Source organism: Drosophila virilis, chromosome 2, assembly GCF_030788295.1.
Source record: "Drosophila virilis strain 15010-1051.87 chromosome 2, Dvir_AGI_RSII-ME, whole genome shotgun sequence".
In the NCBI taxonomy this organism is placed as follows: domain Eukaryota; kingdom Metazoa; phylum Arthropoda; class Insecta; order Diptera; family Drosophilidae; genus Drosophila; species Drosophila virilis.
This window is the reverse complement of record NC_091544.1, coordinates 10,309,213-10,333,663: the sequence shown is the minus strand read 5'-3', so window position 1 is coordinate 10,333,663 and position 24,451 is coordinate 10,309,213. Positions and strand designations below refer to the sequence as shown.

General features: G+C 42.4%; 2 protein-coding genes across 4 annotated transcripts in view; one reads left to right on the top strand and one right to left on the bottom strand.

The window, feature by feature from the left end:
• Positions 1–23,576, bottom strand: part of gukh (NHS actin remodeling regulator GUK-holder) — a 43,093-nt gene extending 19,517 nt beyond the window's left edge. The window contains exon 1 of one of the 3 annotated variants that reach the window (XM_032438945.2): positions 22,069–23,576. In XM_032438945.2, coding sequence (XP_032294836.1) covers positions 22,069–22,723 — 655 coding nt within the window. In that variant the 5' untranslated portion in view covers positions 22,724–23,576. The remainder of the gene's footprint in view (positions 1–22,068) is intronic. The other 2 variants (XM_002054216.4, XM_015171482.3) reach the window with 2 other exon arrangements.
• Positions 23,577–23,646: 70 nt separating this feature from the next.
• snRNP-U1-C (small ribonucleoprotein particle U1 subunit C) lies at positions 23,647–24,261 on the top strand. Its single transcript, XM_002054217.4, has one exon. It carries the CDS (start codon positions 23,764–23,766, stop codon positions 24,196–24,198), a length of 435 nt encoding a protein of 144 aa, XP_002054253.1. The 5' UTR covers positions 23,647–23,763; the 3' UTR covers positions 24,199–24,261.
• The last annotated feature ends 190 nt before the right edge of the window (positions 24,262–24,451 follow it).

Below are 24,451 nucleotides of genomic sequence, written 5' to 3'. Positions count from 1 at the left end.
AGTGGATGATTTATGAGCCAGACGCAACGTCTGCTGGTGGAAGCTTAAAGCCAAATTTGTATCGCAAAGCTTTAACATAATACATAAATAGCATATAATTTACACTCACATATACAGAGAGACAGACACAGAAACCGTTACATTATATACACGCGTCGCAAGCATGTGAGCGCAGAGTGTATACACATGTGCTTTATGGGCAGCGGCAGCAAAAAGTTTTTATACGGCAACACTGGCTGCTGGCTGCTATTTTAGCAAATTTTCGCATGCCAACAAAAGGCAGGCGACGTTTTGGGGGCATAAATTGCAAAGCCACCAACAGCAGCAGCAACGGCAGCAGCAGCAGCAACAACAACAGCTCGACAAATTTATGCAATGTAACAGCAGCAGCGGAGCGTGAAAAGGCGAAAGGCTTAACGTGAGAGCTAGAGCGAGAGCGAGAGAGCAGTAAGAGCGACAGCAAAAGTAATAAGTGAGCAAATGTTGCTCGTAAAGCGCTAAAAATGTTGCTAACACCCGAAAAAAAAACCCACATGGGGAAAATGTTGACAACGGTAAGAGCAAAGTGACGGCAGCAAAGTGACAAAATTGCTTTTCAGCCTCGTTTCAAATCTCATTAAAACCGTTGCTAAAACCAAGCTAAGCCCCCGGGCAACCGATCAACGACAACATCGACGACGAATGGGCTACGTGCAACGTGTGTGCCCAAAATTGGCGATTGACTTCTGCAGCTGCGCTATTAAAACTGATTTATGCGAATCTCTCACATCGCAGTCGTCGTATCAATGGCTCGGGGCACACCCACGCACTCTCCGCATCGCCCAAAAAATGGGCAAGTCACGTGATTTGCTGCCCCATAAAAACACATAAAAAGGTCGATGTCGCTGCGGCTTATGATATCTGAGTGTATGTTTGCGAGTGTAAGAGAGTGTTTTGGGGCTTGCCAGGGTTATAGCTAGGGCAACAAGGGGTTAACATTGGGCTCAGACCCTGGCTAGGCATCTGACTTTTATAACTACTTATGATGATGCCAGATAACGCACGGCAGACAAAAGGCCTAAGCCTACTCAAAACATTTTTCCAGATTATCATTTGAATAATGAAAACAGAAAATATGCCAAAGCAATCGAGAGATGAGAGATTATGTTAAATTGGTACTCCACATGAAAAACCAAAATATTTTCATTTCATAATAAACCAATTCCGAATTCGATAGGCTCGATGAGAGGATCTAGCTCCTACGGAGGAGCCTGAAGATAACATTTATTTCTGTTATATCTTTTAACATTTTGATGTTAAGGTAAGAGTCAGTAGTACAGAATACAGATACTCTTAGCTTTAATTTTCTGTTTCTTACACTCCACAATTGGAACTACGTACTTACTAGGCAATTGGCAATGCCGACCTCCCACACAATTAATTAAGTTCTTTTCTTGTTTTTCTTTTTTCTTTTTGAGTGCGCATCGCTTTATGAGCTGACAATTTGCCTTTTTATTTAAATTAATTGACCTCTGTCGCTAGTCGTGACAGCAATTAGCGATATATTCTTTTGCTCTAATTAATCAAGCTCGAGCCGGGCTTTAGGTTGATTACAAGCGTTCGACTTCCGTTGAGGTCGATTATGGCGATATCATGAGTTAACGGCCATGTAAACTAATTAAAAGCCCGGCAGTTAAATTTGCTGCTAAACATCTGAGTGTCTTTTCGGACCCCGACCTCGACTGAGATCCCTTGTTGCTGCACGCACCCACGCTATGCGGTTCTCTGTTCAATTTCAATCATGAGTCTGTTGTTGTTCCCGTCTATATCAATCGATTTTACAGCCCCGGGGACGAACATAAAATCCAGCGTCTGGAAATTGAATGAAAAATGCATTTCACACTGCAAATGCCAGAGGCGGCGGCAGCTGACTGCCTGTCTGTCTGTCTGTCTATCTGTCAGACTGCTGCTGTTGTTGTTGTTGTTGTAGCTGCGGCCAATAAATTTAAGTGACATGCGTTTTTCAGCGAGTACCCGCGGGATAAACTTCACTTAACATTCCAGCGGCAGCTCTACGGGCGAGAGCCGTACGATCAGCGCAACTGATATCATTAGGGGCAACATCCTCCAGCCTAGAGCGTAGAACCACCAGCCGAAAACTCGTGGCACCCTCTGCGGAAGTGTTTGCTACGGGGTTTATAAATAAATGCAGCTAACAATTTTATTGGGTTTATTTTCTGTGTCTAAATTTAAACGAAATGCCCAAAAATTTCTCGAGAGTTTTTCACGTTTTTGGCTTCGCAGCCCTTCGACCAACAACCACTTTGGTGGTTCAATGCAAAGTTCTGCGACATTTTCAGACTTTGCTTTCCTTTATTTGTATACTCTTGCAGAAGATATTTTGATTTTGTCACGAGCTGTGTATCGCTTAGAAGACATCTTCTACTCTATAAAGTACATAGATTCTGTCTGAATATTGGTCATGAATCCAGATGGAGTATCTATCTTATTTAGTTTCTAGCAGAACAATCGGTCGGAAGGGTATTCCTGCTTCGGCGTCTCGTATTTTCCATTTTTGGGACGCATTGCTCTCAATTCTTAACAGCTCATTTACTTTGCACCTTTGTGAGTGTGCGGGAGTGTGTGTGTGTGTGTATCTGTGTGTGTTTGTTTGCTTTATTTTAAGCATATGTATTTGAATTTGCCTTTTTCATAAAAAACAAAAAAATAAAATGATGCAGCTGACACTTGAAGATTATGGCAAATGTTTGATTTGAACTTGAAAAACAACAGCACAGACAGGGGCAAAGGGAAGCTGTGTGTGTATGTTCGTGTGTGTGGGGAGAGGGGAGAGGGGGGGTTAAAGGAAGTGAAAGCAGGCTGTGTGTGAATTATGGGCGCGATATCCGGCTTAAGTCTAGATGCCGGCCTATGAGCTCCACAAATTTTTATGAAGCCGCTCAACGTCAGCACAACAAAAACCACAAGACAAAAATGTGTGTAGGTGTGTGTGCGACTGTGTATGTGTGTATGTGTGTGTGATTCAATTGACTGTAAGTGTGTGCTATGGTAATGGGCAGCAGCAGCAGTTGGCCCTAGGCTTCAGAGCAATTGAGTTAGCATTGAGTAGTTCAATTGAAGTACACTCGACAAAAATGCGGAGACCCAAAACGAGTTTCAGCATTTCGTGGAAGACTTGTTCAGAGACGTGGCTAGCGGCTCGAGACTTGTGAGAGCAGCGAACTATCCCGCTGTGCAAGCCATATGTCGTCGCAGCCACGCAGCAATCTTAAGAAAATGTATCTTTAGACCTAGCCCTAGCCCTGTATCTGTATCTGTATCTGTTATCTACGTAGTCACATTACAAGCTGAGCGTTGAAAGACTTAGAAATTACACGAGCCTCTTGCTGGAGGAGAGAGGAGGAGTCAACTGCGTCAGCCTTGAACTGTGTAGAGGCCCCGACTGACGGACTGCCTACCTACGGACTTAACAGAGCTTGGGAACATGACGCAAACTTATTTTCTTATAAAAGCATAGACATGCCTACCTAAACGAAATGGGTATTGAAATCGTAAGCCCTTTCAGCCAACCTTCAGGTATACAATAAATGTGTGACTTGATGGCTTTATTACGATGCCAAGACCATACTACGTTATATATATTAAGTGCTTGAAATGGTGTGCTTATAAAGACTTTATGTTGACTCTCAAAATACCTCTTAGCCATCCAACTGACATATTAATATCTTTTAAGTGTAATTTGTTGGCGGTATTTTTAGTCACGATCTACACACGAATAGAACAGCAGGGTATATCTACCAAATGCTTCTCTCTAAAATATCTATTAACAGTCTAAATAAATTTTTATATTAAACAATAGACATATATTAAAAGTTGCTTTTAAGGAACTTCCAACTAGATGCCCATGATCTTAAAAAGTTGTAGAAGTTGGATTGAAAGAATGTTATTCCCACATAATGACGACTGCAATATACTCTTTTCACAGAGCACAATAGAAAACTGTGGGCTGTCACTTTTAAATTTTGACTTAAGAAAATATTATTACACATAATCAACATACTTTATATCACTTTTTGAGCAGTGTATAGAAAATCTGATTGTTCATGCTTCGCTTGCATTTAATTTAACTCAACGGCAGTGTTGTAAAAGCCGTGAGAATCTGCTTGAGCATGTATTATAAACACCACATAGAGCTCATCCAAACAGTGCCAAAAAGTTTCCCATTGTTCACTTGCTCTTCAGTTAAAGTTACTTTAAGCTTAGGTAATTATCTCGCAACCTTAATTGCTTACAGCTGAAGTGTTGAACAATTTTCTTCTGAGCCCATTATGACTGCGCTTAAAGCGGTAAAAGACAGGCCAAAATGCTTGTGTTTTAACAGCTTCCTGGCAGCAGCCGCAAGTTTATTAGTTTAGCCAAAAGTTTTGACGGAAGACACAAGTATGCTAATTGGGAGCTGTCTGAGTCTGCTGCAGCATTAAGTGGACGTAATTTAGACAATAAGCCAACCTAATCAAATTGGCCTAGGCCTAAGCCGCTATTCAATTACAAAGTCAGGCACCATTGAAAATGCATTAGCGTTATATATTTACATTTATGCGAGCTGCTGCCACTTACGTGTGCAAATCCGGATCTAGATGATATTGCAGCTACTGTCGCCTGCCGCCTGCTGCCTGCTGGCTCCTGCCTGCTGCTAGCAAGGCGTGTCACATTTCGAGCCCTGCGGCTGGGTCATAGCTAGGTTCAAGCAGCCGCGTAATGCATTTTACATTAACTTTTATTCCTGCAGCAGCAGCAGCAGCAACAACGCGGAAAAACAACAACAACAGCTGGCAACAATGCCAAGTGCCAAGTTTCAACAGGGGCGTGGGGCACAAATGCAGGACACAGTAAAATGAGTAGGGGGACAGGCAGTGAGGGTCGCAGCCCAGGGACTCTTAAAGCGTTTCCCATACGAGTGCCATCAAGTCTGGAACTTCTTCGAATGCAGCGCCCGACTGCAGCTCCGAAAGGGTATTAAATTCACTCAGTACTCAGCGCCTAAATGTTTTTCTGCTGGTAAAACTTTGTTTTCTTGCTTTTCTTTTTGTCGCGACAGTTTTTTCAAAGTTTTTTGACACGTGTTAAGTTAAATAAAAGAAGTAGGCAGTGTGTTGCAATTAACACTCGCCACAAAACTACCCTATTAAGCAAATGATCGAATAAGTTTCCTACGTTTACAAATATTAACAACTAAATTAACTTAATTAAAGATTAAAGGGAGATACGTTTCAAGAGAATCAACTATTAAGGGTATAAATAAAATGGAAAAGATACAAATCGGAACTTATGTGTGCCTTAAGAAAGTTCGATTTTATAAATAAGTTTAACTCTATTAAAATAGAGATGTTATTAATATTAAGAGCATCTATATGAAATTTTGTTTTTTGTTCAAATCTTTTGGCCTTATAATATGATTTACATATTGGCATAAGTAGCTAATTATTGCACAAACTAAAAAAAGAGTTGCGTATATACCCTATCACATATTTAATTAAAGGGTAAAAGAAGCCTTCTTGCGCCAGCGCCTTAAAGTAGACAATAGGAAATGCTGCAAACATTTGGCAACACTTGGCGAAATCATAAAGAGTGAGGTAGAGTGAGAGAGTGAGGGGAGAGTGTGAGAGACAAACAAAGGTAGGTAAGTTCAAGAGCAAAGTAGGGGGTAGCGAACAAAAAAAAAACACGAGAACAAAGCCAGGCAAGAATTCCCCTAAAAACAAAAGCAGAAAAAATATATTCCCAGGCAGGTACAAACAGCAGCAGTAACAGGCAGGCAGGCAAGCATGCAGGCATAGGGCACGGGAACATGGAACAGGAACCAGGCAAGGAAGTACGTCTAAGGATAAACAAGTACCAAGCGTGCCCTTATGAGAATGTGTAAACGCGCGTGTGTGTGTGTGTGTGTATGTGTGTGTGTGTGTGTGTTATAGACATGTCCTTGCCCTTCGCAGCTATCTCTCTCGAACTGGGAACTGGCATTCCTGTGAATGAAACTCAAGGCACATCGCACTCATCATTCATTTCTCATATGCCGCCGCTGCTTCACACTTAGCAGCAGCAGGATTTTTATGGTTTCCTGTATCGAAAGGCAACTGCGACGGCAGCCAAGCAAAAGACGTCACAGCGAAGCCCTGCAGGCGGCGATTGAATTACAGACCAAGGAACCAAACCCAACCCAAGTCCCAAGTCCACACGACAATCTTTGTATGCAGTTTGCTGCACAAATATTTGCATGCAACTGCTGAATGCAACGCAATGAAGACTTGTGCGCATTTACAGCTCATTAGATGGGATGGTCTGGGATACACACAGCCACAGATTCACAGATACAAATTGAAATTACGGCTGAGAGTTTGTTTGCCTCTCGATAAGCAGTTAATTGCTTAAACAAATGAATTTGCTTTCCACAATGTGGCACATAGCAGCCCCATAATTAAATTCAAGGGCTGTCGTGCAAACATAAACAAGAATAATAGAAACATCAATGCTTGGCCATGAGATACGCTATAGATTATTATTATAGTTAATATATTATTTCTATAGCTATCGCGATCAGATAGACTACTAAACTATTAATTGCTGTTATTTATAAAAGGAAAAACCAGAAACAGTTCTCTTTTGCGACATAAATTTGCCAAGCTTTTCAGCTATTTTATGAGTTACAGGGTATAGAAAAAAAATTAGTTTGCGCTACTTTATTTATAGACCAGCTGACTGTCTAAGGGGAAGAGAGCACGGGGAAAGGCGGTTCGTTTGTGGGGGCTTACTGTATGGCTCCCCTGGGCAACATTGCAATTGTCAGTGGCAAATGTTTTCGTTATTTATGTTGATGTACAAATTTAGAAAGTTTTCTTCTTTTTTTTTGTCATTTTAGCTTAGCTTTGCTTTTGTTTTTGCTGTTGAACTTTTGAACTTGTGGTTTTTTAGCCCGTATATCAAATGGCCTGCAGCCTATCGGTTGACAATTGCAATTGCAGTTCGTCGAGCGTTTTACAACCGCAAGCTATTCGGTTGCAATAGCTGGCGGCAGCGGCAGCTGCTACTGCGGTTAATTAAAGCACAGCGACAATCAATTGTAACCAATGCCAATTGGTATATAGAAAGTTGGCCAGAATGGCGATAAAACAAATAAAAACAAGATGGAAATACTGTATACGGCACAGACCAAATACTCTTACTTCCGATCGATTGTCCCAATAAAAATTGTTCATTCGATTTGATACGGCTTTGCAGGCATCCTAAGAGACTTGTGATGCGTTTTTCAACAACAAAAAATATAGTATATTTATATAATATAGTGGTCCGAAGTTGATAGAACTTTGCTCTTGTATAAGGCGCAAGAATATAAATACTTTTTTCTATGCATTACACATTTCATGACAATATTATAGTACCTTCTATAAGGGTATAAGCAAATTAAAAAAAAAAAAACGCGCATCCTTTAACTGATTGAACAAAATACTCAAAACTGATCCACAGGCGACGATTAGCTGTGAACTCGTGTTGCCACGAGTTGCATGCAGCAAGGTGCAGTAGCTGCCAGACCGACCGTCTGTCTGTCTGTCCGGCTGCACACGAGCGTGTCCCCCAAGTGAAAGGCCGGTTCGCTCACGGTTTTGGCCTGAGCCTATGTGGGTTCAAAGTGTGTCAACTTTCCCAAAATAACCTTAAGAAATAATGCAAAAAAGTAACAAATTTGTCTAGAATGTGGCACTGAGATTTAAGGCAGGCACGCAGGCGAGAGTTAAGCAGTTGGAGTAATTTTAGCACAGACTGTCAGGCACTCCAAAGCAGACATTGTCCTCCAAACTTATATCGTCTGTCGCTTATCGTTAGCCATTAAATGCAGACGAGGCGCAGATAATCAAGCGAGAGCCCCCCGGTCTGTGTCTGAGAGTTGCAAATGGAAAATGGTAAGAGGTGCTACAGAATCTGCAATTTAAGGTGTCTGTCTGTCAACACAGCAGCGGCATAGGTGATGGGGAGGCGGTTTGCTTATGTTGTAGGCTGCTTGCATTTAGCGCTAATCTCAACAAACTTAACTGCCAAGCAATTCATGTGTCTGCTGCTGCAGCTGCAGCTGCAGCTGAGAAGTGTGCACATCCTTGAGCTCTGAAGTTGCAGAAATTGTCAGACAAGGCAAGCCGCCCCACCTCACCCTCATTCCTTCATCTACCTTCCTCTTACAATGCTGCGTGGCTAAGGCAAATATAATTATGTCACATTATGCGACAAACTGTCGTCGGACAGCAACTCGTTAATGTATCTGACAAAACAGCCAATGGTATTGTAAACATCAACGGGAAAATAATGAAATTGTAAATACATCAAATTGTAAACATTTGCGCTGTGTCAAGCACAAATATTTGTCTCTCCAATTTGCGGCTTTAATCATGAATTTTCAGAGTTTTTAAAATACCCTGTAGCGCATATGACCAAGGGGTGACACAGCACACAGCCCAACACGAGAGAAATTCTTAGAACTACATTTTAATATGAGATCTTATTAGAAATCTGTCAAGGATATTAAGTATAATTATAATTATATAAGGGGATTATAAGTAAAATGTATAGAATAATATAATAAATATATAATAAATATCTAGTACTTATGAAAAGAACGGATAAGTTGAAGTGCCCTTAGAAATAAGATAGCTAAGATTGCAGATGCGGAAGTTGATGAGGGGTACGGGAATGGATTGGGATGAGGTGTCTGGTAGCTAAGATGGTTTCGGGTAGGTTTCTGAATCAAAAAAGAGATGTTCGAATTACTATCTTAGGAACACTTAAAAGGGTATCTTTACGTCGTAGCTCTGACCCTAGAAAAAACGTTGTCTCTTTTTTTTAACATTCTATACATTTTCATATATTCTGTTGTCAACACTTGGCCAGACATTTGACATTTCTTTGCCCAATGCAACAGAGCAAACAAACAAATAAATAAAACTGATAAAAGTACAAAAAAAAAAACAAGCTCACCAGGAAAAATTGTTTTAAAATTTATTCATTGGGAAGTTGAGATGTTACAATAATGTGTTTTAAAATATTAAACGGCGTGCCATAAATTATGAAAATCCAAATGAAAACGATAAGCTGTTGATGGCTACATTTGGGCGAGCATTAAATGCTTAATTTGGAAAGTTTCGGTCGTAAAAAACGTGGCCAAGCCCAAAAAATGCACGTCAAATTGAACACCCAGCAAAACCAGTTAGTAGTTTGTCTAGTTGGCTAATACGTTGGCTCATTATGTAGACATTTAGTTTTATCACCTGTTGCACGAGTTCTGCATGCAGATAAGACCACACACACACACACACCTACAAAAGAGTGCTTATCGAGCTTATCAAAGGTCACTCGGCTAATGTCAACAGTCGCAATGTGCACAAATCTGTTTCTTTTTTTTATGGATGGTAGTTACAGTGCGTACAAAAAAGAAACGCACTAAAATGGTTCGTAGCCAGGCGAAAAGACCTTTGTCGTGGGTTTCCAAGAATTCGTTCAGTCAACAAGCAAACTAATTTTGATTTATTAATACCCTGTAAGACGCTGATTAATGAAACTCCGCACTACGAACTACCACCAGCATGGTGGGCCCAAGAGAACTGGAGAGTGTGCAACTCGAGCTAATTAATTTCACTTGTTTAACAATCATGAAACCGGCTAGAATGTTCTATTTGAGTGTGTTCGACTAGAATATACCCTGTACCATGTGGCAAAAAGCAAATCTGTTGCAATTTTTAAAGTATGTGCCGACTGTTATTAAAGGCAAAGGTATTTAAAAGATAGTACTTATATTTATTAGCCCAGCTCTAAGATCTTTTATTCTCAAAGTTCCTTATAGCCTTTTCTAGCCTTGCCTAATACACATATGGCACAACTTTAATACAGTCATTTATCGCAGGGTATCTATAAATATGAGCAAGAAGCTTCTATTGGAGCCACCCGCTTGCAGTCAGAGACAATTAATTATTTGTTGCATTGCATTTTCATTTGATACAATGACATTTTTATGTGCTCATGGCATGGACTGAGCAGAGGGTCGGTTATTAAATTGGTATTGAAACATAAATTAAGCAACACATGTCCATAAAAACATTTGTAGCACTTGTCATATCAGCAAAATGTTTCAAAATTAACGAGCTCTCAGGATCAAGTGCTCGACACTGGACACAGCAATGATAAGGACCTGGAGAGCTGGGACCTGCACCAGATGCTGACCACTTGAACTGCTTTTTAATGTCTTTCGCTCGAAGGCATCCCGAATGGCAAATCAATTTTCGGGCGCATAAATCTGTTCGGAATGAAGAAAACTCAATAAAAAAGTAAAGGCAAAACTCAAGATAAAAGTAACAATAAAGAATGGGCATAAAAGTAATAAAAAAAAAAATTTCGAACCGAATTTACCCAAGATATAAAATAGAGAAAGCTTCTAAAAGTAGCGCCTAAGATTAGTTAGGTAATTTGTTTCATTAACAAATCCATTAATTTAACTTGAATAAGTTCACATTCACTTCCTCCAAGGCGCATCTGTAGGCATCAAAAGAAAACATTTTCCCACCACCAAACAACACAGGAAAACCACTTTTCCAGCCGTATTTTATCTCTTTCTTTTTTGCCTATCAAGAAACACATGTGGTACAAGTAGCTGAAGTCTCGACTAGGCAATACCCTATTAAAAACGCCAACATTGAAAATCTTAAAATTCTTTTACCTAGCTTTTGGAATCATATGAAAAACTTCGTTTAAAACAAAAATCTTGTTTGAGTAAATTGTGTTTTGAATGCTCACAAAAAGAATTGATGACTTGGCATGCCCTATTGGCCAGCGGGCATGCACACTTAAAAGAAATTTTTGCCGCTACATAAAAAGCGCACACACATCATGCTACATGGCGCGTCCAGAGATTTGGAATGCTGCGAGAAGACAGCAACCCATTTGCCTCGTTCGCATGCTGCAGACTGTAAATCAATGACTCCGAAACTTTTGGGACAAGTCCAACCAAATTGCCAAACAGACGAACGACAGAAGGACAGACAACTGGCGACAAGCGATGGCAAACAGCGACGCATCATAATAATTAAGAACAAATTCATTTACACTTTCAAATGTGGCACAGTGCAGCAAGGGGGGTTTGGGGCGGCTGTTGGGTGTGTAGGGTTTATGTTAGGCCCTTCTTTCATTGGACTTGACATGTTTTGAGCGCTTGGAATTTATATGCTGAGCATGCGGAACGGAGCGGCATGCAGACCAGAGGAGCTGTGGGGAGACAAGGCGCAGAGATTGCCGCTGAAGCGCAGCAACAGCTGTGGCCCTTTGGGAAATTCTGTTTGTTTTCATTTTGTTTGTTTTTTTTTTTTTTGTCGAGCTGCCAGTTTATTGAACCCTGCCTGGTTCGGCAATTGCAAAACAATGCAAACAGTTGAGCGTCTGCGAAAAATATAAATAAATTATAAACAGCTCACATATGTGTAAAATATTTATGGGTAGCATCAACGCCTGCTTGGAACTGGGTCAACGCTCATTAAATTGGGACCTTTTGTTGATATTTTGCGTTCATTGCATTGCCTGGCAATTGCAACAAATTTGTCGCGTAACGACCACTTAAACAGTTACCCCCTGCCACTCCCCCTACCAATCGGCCCTTTTTAGCCATTGGTTGCACTAAACATTTCATTACTGCAATGCACGCGCTGCCACGCCTTTGATTCGGTCCAAAAGTGGGCTAAACTGCTCGTTAGCATTGCCATTGTGCGTATTTCGAAAGCGGCATTCAAATGCCAGGTTCCACTTCCGGCTGTGACAGTTTTAAGCGCCACAACGCACCGGAAGCGCGCACGCATAAGTATGAAGAAAAAAATAATAATAAATATATACATACAAATGGTAAAAACTCTAAACACTTTTCAATGTTTCAAACAAAAAAGCGAAACACAAAGCGAAGCACTTGAAAAATCTCTACAGCAAAAGTGGAACCTAAACATAAAGTTGGCATTGGGTGCGTTTCATGCATACCCTTTATTTTCGTGCGAAAGGATATTGTTTACTTCTAGGGGTGGTTCAATAAGAAAAGCATACTAAAATAGGTATTATTTTTTTTAAACAAGAGTATGTAAGGCTCATAAGATCTCAGAGGCAATGGAATTTAGATTTTTGCCTTGACAAAGTATCAAAACAGCTGTTCATTTTCCATGATATGAGATTTTTGGTATGTGACGAACTAAGTTAAAGATTTGCACTTTTTTGATTTCGAAATAGTTTATTCAATAGATTTTTGTAATATTCATTGTCTATCTACCTATTATTAACAAACATGCTACAATTAAAAACAAAACTGACTGGATTTCACCCAATTTCCCTATTGGCTACAGGGTATTTGCTAGTCAACCTGGTCGACCTATTCGATTGCACTTAATTACACTATAGATATTTTTATTAGACTTTTGTGAGAGCTGAGCGCAATCAGCAAACCATTTGATGACATTTTGAGTGCCTGTCAAATGGTTTGCAACCCTCCAGAGAAAAAGGAACCCTAAAAAAAAAAAAAGCCAGCGAACCGAACAACTAACAGGGGCAGCTGTTTTGCCCGCCAAACTGGCAACAGACTGACCCAGTGCAAAATCAATGGGCGAGCAATTGAATTGCATGCAGCCAGCTTCCGCATTCACATCCGCATCCGCCTGCCGCTTCAGCACGGGGCGTCAGTTCACGGCTCATTGACGTGCGGCTGGTGCAAACAAAAGAGAGGAGCTGACCCAATTGATGTATCGTTATAGATTGGGCCAATTGTAAACAAACATTAGGCAAGCCAAAGGTTACTTTCGGCTAAAGCGTATCTGACAGATAAAGTAGCTCACAGCCGGCAAGAGCAGCGCCGTCTGCACAGGAATGTTGAAGCTGGTCGTTATATCCGTCCGGTTTATAACATAATTTACGTCTCTTCCGCTTGGCCGCATAGTAATCAAGACAGTCAGCCAAGCTGCTTTTGGCCAGGTCTTAAGCAAACGTCACTGCAACTGCAGCTATTTTCAACTAAATGTATTTCTCGTCCGCATTACCTACTCCCGTCCAACCCTACCCCTGCTCGCAGTCTGATGGCATTTCGATTTGCCCTATTGTAATTGCATTTCGTGCTGCCTGCTTGCCAGACTGCCAGCCAGCCAGACAAGTCAAGGCAAAGAGCCGGGCCAACACGATTTCGACTCGACTCCAGAGCTTTTTCGAACGCTTTGCAGTTGTATCTGTGCATCTATAAGATACAATGCCATAGACTCTGGCAATGTCTGCCCATATATTATCTGAGTGTCGGCATCTTTGGTGGCCTCAGATTTCAATCAGTTGGCAATTTTTAAGCGAGCATCACATTGTGGCATGCCACATTAAATGGAATCTAAACTTGGGCAGCCGCTCAAATCGTTGCATGCATCCGCAACTCTGCAGATGTATCTTTATCTGGTTTTTGGGCCTAAGCGCATTAAGGCTTACTTAAACGCACTTAAAAGCATTATGTGTGGCTACCACCCTTAATTACACACACACACACACACATACACACACACACACATGCAACGCCCCTAAGTGGCACGCATGCGCCCCTTGTGCCCAGCTGCCTGGACTCAACCAAAAAGGATTTCTCTGCTCAGACGAATCTAATTACAATTGTTTGCAGTGTGCATTTAGCGTTAATGATATGACTCCCAACTGCCGCATACTACCAAAAGTTACGCACATGTGACACATGGCTGAGCACGCCCATGTACGTACACACACACACACACACACACAGCTCACCTGCAGCTTTAATTTTTGAAGCTTAGCTGCATAACCTCCCACTCCAGCCCAGCCCCGGCGCATGACTTGGCAAGTTGTCTGCTTTTTTTTTTTTGGAAAGTGGAGCCCCAAGTCCCACGCACTGGGCGCTCTGTCGCGGAGTGTTTCACGTGTTTCCTGCTTAACTCGCCCAGAGACTGTAGCATTGACTGACTGACTGACTGACTGACTGACAGTTTGAATGACGCTGCTTAATTGGCCATTACAAACTCAGCAGTGGCTGCCTAAGCGGCTTTTGGTCTTGCGCAAGTGTCTGATGGGAGCAGGCTTTTTCTTAAGAGATTCTCGAATTTCGAGTTTTCAAATGATTTTCGAGTGCCTGTCGTATGCAAATCAAGTGAAAGCTGCATGCAACAAGTCACTGCACACCCTTTCCCTTCCCGCTCCACTTCCGCCTACCCGCCGTCCCACATTTGCCACACATTGACAATCTACATATATAGCGATTACATTGAACTTAACCCAATTGCCCAGCGGCAAACAAAAAGTGAAAATGTTGCAAGGAGCCTTCACAACAAACAGGCACCCAGTTGTCGTTATTGTTGTTGCAAAGGATTCTTCGTATGTATTTGTCAGTCGCACGTATTTGTATCTCGTGTCTAGTCTGCTGTACATGTCAGTCGACGGGATGCTCTTGCTGGTTGTTAACATGAAAAGATAAACATCGGAAATGATGTCAGTCAAGCTGCCTCTATCTCTGCTCCGCTACATCTGCCTGCCTCACTCTCTCTCTCCCCTCTCACTCTCTCTCTCTCGCCTACAACAGCCATAGCAGAAAACAGAAAAGAAAATCAGCCGGCGAACGGCTGAAAAATGTCAGTAGTTTTACATGCGGCAATCAGAGCAACAACAGCTACAACAACAACTTTTGTCTTTTGTTTCTAATGAATTGCGACTGCAGCTGATTGTCAGTTGTCTGCGTTGTTGCTTTGCGCATTTGACAACACTTAAAAGTGTTAGTAAATGATGGAAAGTGTTAAATGTCGAAAACAAAGCACAAATTCGTGCACGCGATTGCTCTCAAGGAGGCTGCGACACGGCAAAAGAGCGAGAGAAGGGGAGAAAGCAAGAGTCTATAGAAAATTAGTAAAGAGAAAAGTTTTAGGAGCTCAGGACGCAAGACCCCTACAAGCAACAAAAAGAATGACATATTAATATGAAATAAGATATTATGAAAAAAGCATAGGTCGACTTAAAAAAAAAGCACATTTTAAGAGTTACTTATGTGCCTTAACTAAATAGAATTAATATATAAACTAATATCTATACTTCTACATATGTAGGCGACTGTATTATTTGGTTCAAGATTTTATGCATTACACAATTAGTTGGGGAATTTCATCTAAATGCAATTTTAAAAGATTTATTCTCGCTAATTTTTCGAAATGTGAACAATTAATGTTATCGCATAAGCGTATTACGCGTCGTAATTACGTCAGTTTTTTACTGCCTCTGGGCATATAACTGGCATATTATGACAACAACAACTAGTTTGTGTTAATAAAATATGTTTATAGGACTATAACAATTTGATAGATAAGCGTATTATGGGCGTGGTACATGAAAATATACCATAAAACCGAATGCCTTGTCTCGATTTATAATAAATCAACAAAATGAATAATGAAATAAATGCATTTTTTATAGGAATTCGTATTGGAATATGGAATGTGTTGTATTAATTAAAATGATTTAGATACTATTTAAACTGGCAAAAACTAGAGCCTATTTTGATAGCTCATTTACTCATGCACAATAATTAATGAACCCATATAGTATATTATATAGACAAGCATTTAATTTACAGTTTGACGTTCTCATAGATATAGTTTCACAATGCTAACACCTTGAATGTTGTCATGGCGCAACGTATCTGATAGTAAAGCAGTTGTCTGTGATAAGATATCAGTTGAAAGAGTTATAACATTTAAGTAATAGGTTAGTTAGTTACGCACTTCAGTAGCTGCGATCTTGAGATACTTGAGTTGGGCAAGCAAAACAACAATGTAGCCAGCGATCTATTAATATGATCTGATCTAGCAGCTGCCATCGGGCTGAATTGTTAAATCAACGCCACATTAATTCCCTTTAACAAAGGCAGCCCGAACACACACCCAAAAGCCTGATTAATTTGCATATTGCGTGAGCTTGTGTCTGTGCATGTTTGATAAGATCAACGCATCAGCTGGCGCACCGCCCCTTGTGGCGCGTCATATGCATAACTTGTTTTTGTGCCACAAACAAAACAATTTTCGCACTGGCGCGTCCTCATCTCGTCCTCGTGCAGCAGTTAGGGAGCGTTTTGTGTTATGAATGCGTTGCACAACAGCAGAACCAACAACAACAGCAAAAAGAAGAAAAAAAGGGTTGTTGCAACACCGTAACCAAGTTTTTCTTTTTTTTTTTTTGGCTGCAACCTTTTGCGGTTACCTCGGACTGCTTTTGGGCCAGGTAGCGAACGCTAAGCTCATCTTTGGCTGCGTGTTGCGGCCTGATGAATGAGAGTGAAAAATGAAACATAAATTGCTGTTGCTGTTGCTGTCGCAATGTTGCTGCCACTGCTGCAATCAGTCGTCCGGAAATCAACACAGACAGTGCAGCATTTAGACAGACTGCCAGGCAGGCAAACATGCAGGCAGACAGCGTCATAAACAGGCGCAGGACAAATGGGTTTGTCCTTAGCTTCCTTGCACAGCCAACACACGCACACACTTATGTAAGGTTGTTGTGCGTAATTGAATTCAAGGCCTGAGAATCGCCAGCTCGCAGCTTTTCCAAAAAGCACTCCGGCCCGAGTTACCAAGAAACAAGTTGAGCTCCCTGCCACAGCCGCACAACAGCCAAATGGGCAACGAGAAATTCCAATGCTCGTCTCGCGAGTAATGCAAGTAATGCCACAACACGTTGCTGCAGGGTTTGGAAACCTTCTCCTTCCCCTCCTGCTCTTCGTCTAGTCGTTGTGCGTCGCCGTCTGCGCTTGATTAGTGCCGCGCTGTTTACCTGTGGGATGCTGTACAGGTTTCTGGAACGAATCTATAAACTGAAATCGCATGCCAGCACATTGGTGCCTCTAAAAAAAAAATAAAATAAAAACAGAAACTGGAAAATACCAACGCACAATTTTGCGCTTTCGCTGTGGAACGCACAGCCAGGGCCCAGACAGAATTCTGGGCATTGCCCATTCGGGTTGCGCCTTTGTTCTAACGCCTACAATATCCTGTTGTCTATGTGTGCCCACACCACATGCCACATGCCGCATGCCACACGACTTGCAACAGCCAGTTTAATGGGCATATTTAGAAACATGTTTGGCTTTTATAAATTAAATTTAAATGCCATTAAATCTCAACTGATATGCTTAGACATGGAGGCCAAGAGATTGCAGTCAGGAAAGGTGCAAGCAGACGCTTGTGAGTGTCTGCCATGGGGCAACATTCTCATGTAAATAGACACACACACAGAGAGGGAACAGCTAGATTAGAAAGTCGTCGTGCTGCATAGAGACAACAGTTTATGGCTCAGAAAGTCAATTTGGCTAAAACTCGTACAGCTCCCATAGGTAAAATGCGGGTGTTTTGATTCTAGCAAGCTGTTTATAAGACTGTCGCTGAACTTGAAACCGCAACGCTTTTCGTGTAGCTCTTAAGTTTGGACTATTTATTGCAGCACCGGCACCAAATCACATCCGCTGCAGGCAAACAAACGAAAGCAACAACAAAAGCTATTTGTGTTTTGTATACTCTAGCGGAGGGTACATCGAATTTGTGCCTCGGATTGTGTCACGCTTTAGGATAATATTAACGAGCTTTAATTTAATTTAAATATATATGAGAAATCCTAAGATTTTCAGAACATTTCATTAGACAACTATATCACATAACTTCCATACGAAGACAACGCAAGCAGCATGGTTTGTTTTTTAATATTACAGCGTATTCAATGTTCGGCAATCCGTACGTAACTCTTCTTGCTGTCGTTGTGTTCGGCTACACAACAAATAGAAATTAACGTTGCGTTCGGCTGTGGCACATCAATTTAAAGTTCTTTATGAGCCGAACGGATCGAAAAAGCGCCGCACTTCAAAACCAAACCAAACGAAACGAAACGATCTTCGGTTTCGGGGCAAACGTCGTCTGGCTGTGAATGAAGCCCGCTGCAGTCTCGAGTATTGACGACGTTCAAGTCTGATGTCGGGCGGGGTAACGCATAGCTTAAAGTTCAATGACTGAAAGGTGCGTCGTTGTTGTTGCTGCTGCTGCTGCTGCTGCGGTTGCATAGAAATGCATCAAACTGAAACTCCGGCAGCGACTTTACGAGCTGTGGCCATGTATTGGCTATGGCAAACGTGCAAAAATGCACCAACTACAGATGCAGACGCAGACGCAGACGACGATCGGCAATCAATCTGCAGATTCCAGTTGCTGTTCTTGGTGGCACGCAACAAGTTTCTTAGCCGTTGAACTTGTGGCCTTAACTGCGCAACGCTGTTCGCTGTTCGCGCACTTTTCAGCTACACTTGCTGCCCAAGTTGAGCAAACAACGCAGCAGCATTAAAAACGAAGAGAAAGAATGTTATCTACCACAAAAGCAAATATGGCATAGCAGAGCTGGTTGGGTTCCCAGGTTCCCAGTTGGATGGCAGCTTATGCAACCTGGCGATTGCCACACGTTGCAACACCGGTTCGCCGAGACTCACTTGTTGTTTATAGTATGCACAGCGCTGACAGCGCGCATCTATATACATATATATATATACATGTAAGTGTTCTATCTCTATCTGTATCTTGCCGCCGTATCTGTATTTGTATCCCTATCTGTATCTGTATCTGTATGACTGTGCTGGCCGCGACTTTGCTTGGTTTACATTTCGGTTTTGCGCTTCAAGTGAGAACAAAATGTTGTTTGGGAAAAGTAAACAAAAAAAAAAAAAGAAGAAGTAAAGTAAAAAGAATTCCAAGCAGAAAAATAAAGTGCCCGCTGCCCCCAAACGCCGCCAGCCCCAAGGCAAACCCGGCTGCAACAATCAAATGCTCATCAGCGCACTTGAAATACAATAATGCGTCGAATGTTTAAAGCACAAGCACAAAAAGAACAAAACCAAACTAACAACTATGGCAACAGACAATAACGCACAGTATCTGTATCTTTTGCTTTTTTTTTTCGGTTTGTATCTCATTTTTGTTGGTTAGTTGAAATTATTTGGCTGTGGCACGCAGCGTTTTTTTTTTCCTTCTTCTTTAGAGCGCTTAAGGTTTATTTTCGTTGGCTGGTTTGTTTAGTTTTGTGGCGGCACACACAGACGTCGCTCACACACACACACACACATACACACTCGAAACGACATGTTGCAGGTGGGAACAGGTTTTGTGCGCTGCTCAGATGCGGGCCATATCTTTGGTCAGGCTGCGCGTAATTTATTCCCACTGTGCCAGCAATTACTTTTTGGAACAGAAGACAGACGAAAAAAATATATAGGAAGGCCATAAAATGAAAAGCTCGCAAGTCGCAGCTTGCATACCCTTTCAATAACATTTATCTGTAATGTAAAATGCACAGTAACTAACATGTAAGTCTCTGTTATGCTGAAACACCATCTACAACAACCCTGGACTGTTTTATATAAGATTGATGAGGCAGGTGCGCATTTTATCAACCATTGCCAAGTGTACTTCATGGGATTAAATTTCACTGGCATTGGCAACACGTAGCAAATTAGCTTAACAGCCAAATGCCATGTGTACACAAAACTATAAACTGCCCACGCACACATATGTAGATGTATGTAAGTATGTATGTATTTTTTTTCACATATCAATTGTGCCAAGTTCCAAGTAAATGGCCATCCTTTGGCCAAGTGGATAGCGGTCATGTTCAAAGTGCAGCTGCCTTCACCAACAAGCAACAACTCAAAGTGCAAACAGCACCAGCAGCAGCAGCAGCAGCAGCCGCAACAGTAGCAGTCACTCATAGTCTAGTCACGTATGCGGCAGGCACAGCGCCTGTTTACATGTTGCCGAGCAATATGGCCGATTGATAGAGGTAGCAAAAAACAAAAACAAAAAAAAAACTCAGCCAACGGTAACAGTTGCGCGCCTCTCTTCCTCTCCCTAGACTTTAGCAGAAAGACGCACCCCTGCTGCCGCACGCTTTGTCTCCCTACACGCATGGCTGCACGGCCCCCTTTGAGGCAACTGCGGCTTAGTTAACATTTGCCCACAAATGGCAATGGCGATGGATGTCGCGCTGTAATGGCATTTTCTATTATGGGCACATTAATGAGCGGCGCTGAGCAACACTGGCAGGGAGGAGAGCGCGCGCGCACAGGTGAGAGCGGCCGTCAGCATAACTGCATGTGGCCATTGCAGCAAATGCCAATTGCAAAATTACCAACTTACCAATACTTTATCATATGCGTGTGTGTTTGCGTGTGCTATGTGCTTGTAATTACGTGCTTCTCTTGTTCTGTGCGCTTCATACCTGAGCAATTAGCGCGCGCGCTGCTTTTGCTTGCAGCAGCTGCCTTTAGTCAGCAGCTGTCAGCTGTCAAAAGTAAACGGCGAGAGAGCGAGAGGGAGCGTGCGGTGTTGCAAATCGATCGCATTCGATCACTCTGGCAACACTAAACTTTGCGGTAATGCATCACAAACAGCAGAAAGAATATGAAAAGAGCAAAAAGCTGCAGTCAGCGTCGCCAGTCTGACGTCTGAGCTGTATTTTTTTTCTCGTAAAATTTATTGCACAGGCACAAATTTCCAGCGAATAGCAAAATTCTGAAAATGCAAACGGCACGAAAAGAAAATTAAAAACAAAAAAAAAATGCTGCACCAAGGCAATGCCAAATGTGGAGCGAGCTCCGTTCGACAGGCAAGCAACGTACTGCAACTTGTTGCTGCCACAAAACTTGAAGGCCTGCAGACAGAGCAGAATGCAACATACATAAATGCGCAAACATGTTGGCCACAATTTAACACAAGGTCGCGAAAACAATGAGCCAAAGCAACTTTAGCCGCTTATCTGTAATTGTAGTAGCAGCTAATTGTGCGAAGAGGCCACAGCTCCACCTACAACACGCCGCGCCTGCCAGAGTGAATGTGCAAGCAAGAAGAAGCAGCAGCAGCAAAACCAGAAAGTAAACAAGGTGTTAATTTCGCGCTCTGCTTTTGCGCCGAGCAAATTGAATTTAATTTACAACAAAGCAAACGAAAGAAAAACGAAGCCAAGATAAGATTCCAGCACGACGCAAAGGCAGCCACCCACAGCAAGCACGCGCACACACACACACACACGCACTATATGCAAGCACAGACGAAAGCTCGGCAGACACGCATACTAAGCAGTACAGGAGGGGGGAGCAAGGCAGCGAGAGATGACACTAGATAAGCTGCCTTTGATAAACGCACTTGACTTTGCCAGCGACTCGCTATGAATGGCAATTCAAATATGCATACATGCATATGTGTGTACACACACACACACACACACACATATATATATATATATATATATACTATATACAGTGAAAGCTCTACTAACGGTCGGCTGCTTGGGGCGGACATCTCAAGTGGTCGGCCGATTTATTTAACCCCAATATTTTTTCTTAATATTCTTGGGTGAACGTTTTTTGACCTAAACAAGTTTTATAACGGAAAATCTTTTATGAAAATTAGCCAACACAAAAGCAAATCTGTTAACGGATAAATTCGATTTAAATAACAAATATCTAGATTTGATAAATCAATTTTTTCTTGAATAAAATTGAAAAGATAATCTAAATTTTAATATATTCTTCACAAAACATAGATTTTATGTTATGTTATGCTGATGCTTGGCCCGTGCAATAAGCTCGCCTATGCATGTATATGTATATGTGTACTCGTGTGTGTGTATCGACATTAACATTAACAGTGCAAAAGCCTGTACACATTTGTACAGATGTTAATGTGGCACTGCCAGAAGAGAAAGATTAATTAAAATAGTTTTCGTTTGTGAAAAATTCGGCTTAAGATTGGGTTCACAGCAAAAATAAAAGTGAGTTGCGTATCGATCCTCTAATTTTGTTACTAAATTGTTTATTCCTCGCAAGGAAACATTTACCTGAACAGGTGCTGTGGGTGATCACCTCAAGAGAGCTTTTACTGTACCTGCTGCCTGCATGCGTGTTCAAGCTTAAATAATATATTGTGTTCTTGGAATACTTACGAACTGTGACCATTTTCGGATCGTAGGCACAAACGCGCCGCTCGACGGCCGTGATTTTGCGCTGGACACGGCCCGCCCGCTCGCCCACCGACTGCAAGTCCCGCTGCAGCTCGTCGAAGATGTCGCTGGCAATGAGCACCAGGCTGGCCAGCTGGCGCAGCGCATTGCTCAGCGTTATATTGCTGATCGAGTCGAACTCGTAGCCGGACACGATCCGGGTCGCTGTCGGCGACTGCGGCGCGCTGGCGTTGCGTGCGGGCAGCGCCACGCGCTGCTGGCTGGGATGGCGCGAATTCGGCAGCGACTGGGAGGCACGCGCTTGCGTCGGCGATGTGGGTGTGGGTGTTGTGGGCGTGGTCGAGGGCAAAAACTCCACATGCTGCTTGAGTTTCTTCATGGGCAGCGCGGCTGGCGGGCGCGGCTCAGCGTCCGACTCGCCATTGGGCAGAACATGAACCAGCGCCCGGGTCAAGCTGGGCGATGCGGCCGATGTGGGCGTGCCGGCATCCGTCTCATCCGACAGCTGCTTATTGATGCAATTGTTGTTCTTGCACTTGCCGGGCACGCACTGGAATCGCGTGGAGGCATGCCCCAGACTGGCGGCTGTCGCCTGAGCCACATTCACCGGCTGCACAATACGTTGTACAAAGGGCATATCGCTAGCTGTTCCCCCTGCTCCTCATTCAGACTGGCGCGTATCCCATCCAATAAAGAGAGAAAACAACGCAAATATCCCAAAACCGAGCAACTGGTCAAGCAACTTCTGGTGTTGGATCCTCTGCGGCGATGGCGGCGACGGCGGCTCCTTCCAACGTTGTCTTCGGCTTTGCCTTTGCCTTGCCTCTGCCTCTATTGTTTTCTGTTTTTGGCTCTGCGATGCTGCGGCAACATAAATTCCTTTGCTTTTAGCTGTTTACACACACACACACACACACACAGAGACGCGCGCGCTCGCACACACATGCACGCACAAACTAGTTGGCCGCCTTAATGCGAGACTTTGGCCGGGTTTTTAATTGAATGTAAGCCGCGCTCACACACACAAACACACACACACACACACCGGCGTTTTGGGCGGCAGTTATTTATGCACTCTGAACTGGTTTATGCTTTGCATCTCATACGGCAGCATTAAACACGCCGAACACGAATTGGTAATAATTACGATTTTATTGCTTCTTCTGTTTCTCAGGCAGGCACACTATTTTTTGCTGCTTTTTATTGCCGTTACGCGTGTTTGCCGCTCATTCACAGTCGACACATCATTCAAAAAGGTGCGCACAACAACAACACCAACTACTACGACAGCGCTGACGTCCGCTCACACGTCCTACTCGTTTGCCGGTCAAAAAAAAACTGTTAACGCAGACTGTTAATGTTAAGGGCAGCACTAAGCTGTTATACTCAAAAGGCACGGTTATTCATCGATAGCACGCACATTACAAGAAATATCGATGGACCGATAATAATGTTAAATTTTGTCAGCATTTTACCACACTAATTTATTTCTGGATTTTTAGTATTTCAGTAAGTATATTTTTATGGCATTTTGTGTATTTTCATGCTTGTCTTTTACGGTCAGTCTGTCAATAATATTTTGCTGTACGTCTTTATATTAATTTCGACATCGTACGTTTTTCATGTTTATTTCAAAAATATAAAACGTAAACAAACTGGAAATCGCCGCATATCAGCATGCCCAAGTACTACTGCGACTATTGCGATACATATTTGACGCACGATTCGCCGTCGGTGCGAAAAACTCATTGCACTGGCCGCAAACATCGTGACAATGTGAAGTTCTACTACCAAAAGTGGATGGAGGAGCAGGCCCAGCATCTGATCGATGCCACTACAGCTGCATTCAAGGCGGGCAAGATTACAAATAATCCATTCGCTGGACCCGCGCCGGGCAACAAGCCAACCGGCGTTTCCATACCGCCGCCCAACATGGGAGCACCGCCACGTCCAGGAATGCCAAATATGCCGCCGTATATGCAACCCATGATGAATCCTCTGATGGCACCCACAGGCATACGTCCGCCGCCCATACTCAATCCAATGGCCATGATGGGTCCGCCGCCACCACTGGGAACGATTCCTCCACAGATGATGAATGGACCGAAATAAAATATTGAAATTAAGTCAAATAGCTAAGAACAATTGCAAATACACTTTACATATATAAAACTACATTTGATTTTGTTTCGCATAATTTCTATGATAAGCAGTTTAAAATGTATTTAAATGATTAAAACGAACTTTAAAATGCCAGCAATTTAAAAAAATGCACCATTTTTGACCAATATTTATATGTATATAGATCTGCACTCTTCACACGCACAGGCAAATTATACGTTTCCATGAGTTTGAAAGCTGTCAG

Bases quoted from the DNA above. Each gene is read 5' to 3' on its own strand.
- snRNP-U1-C (XM_002054217.4), top strand. From the start codon at position 23,764: ATGCCCAAGTACTACTGCGACTATTGCGATACATATTTGACGCACGAT.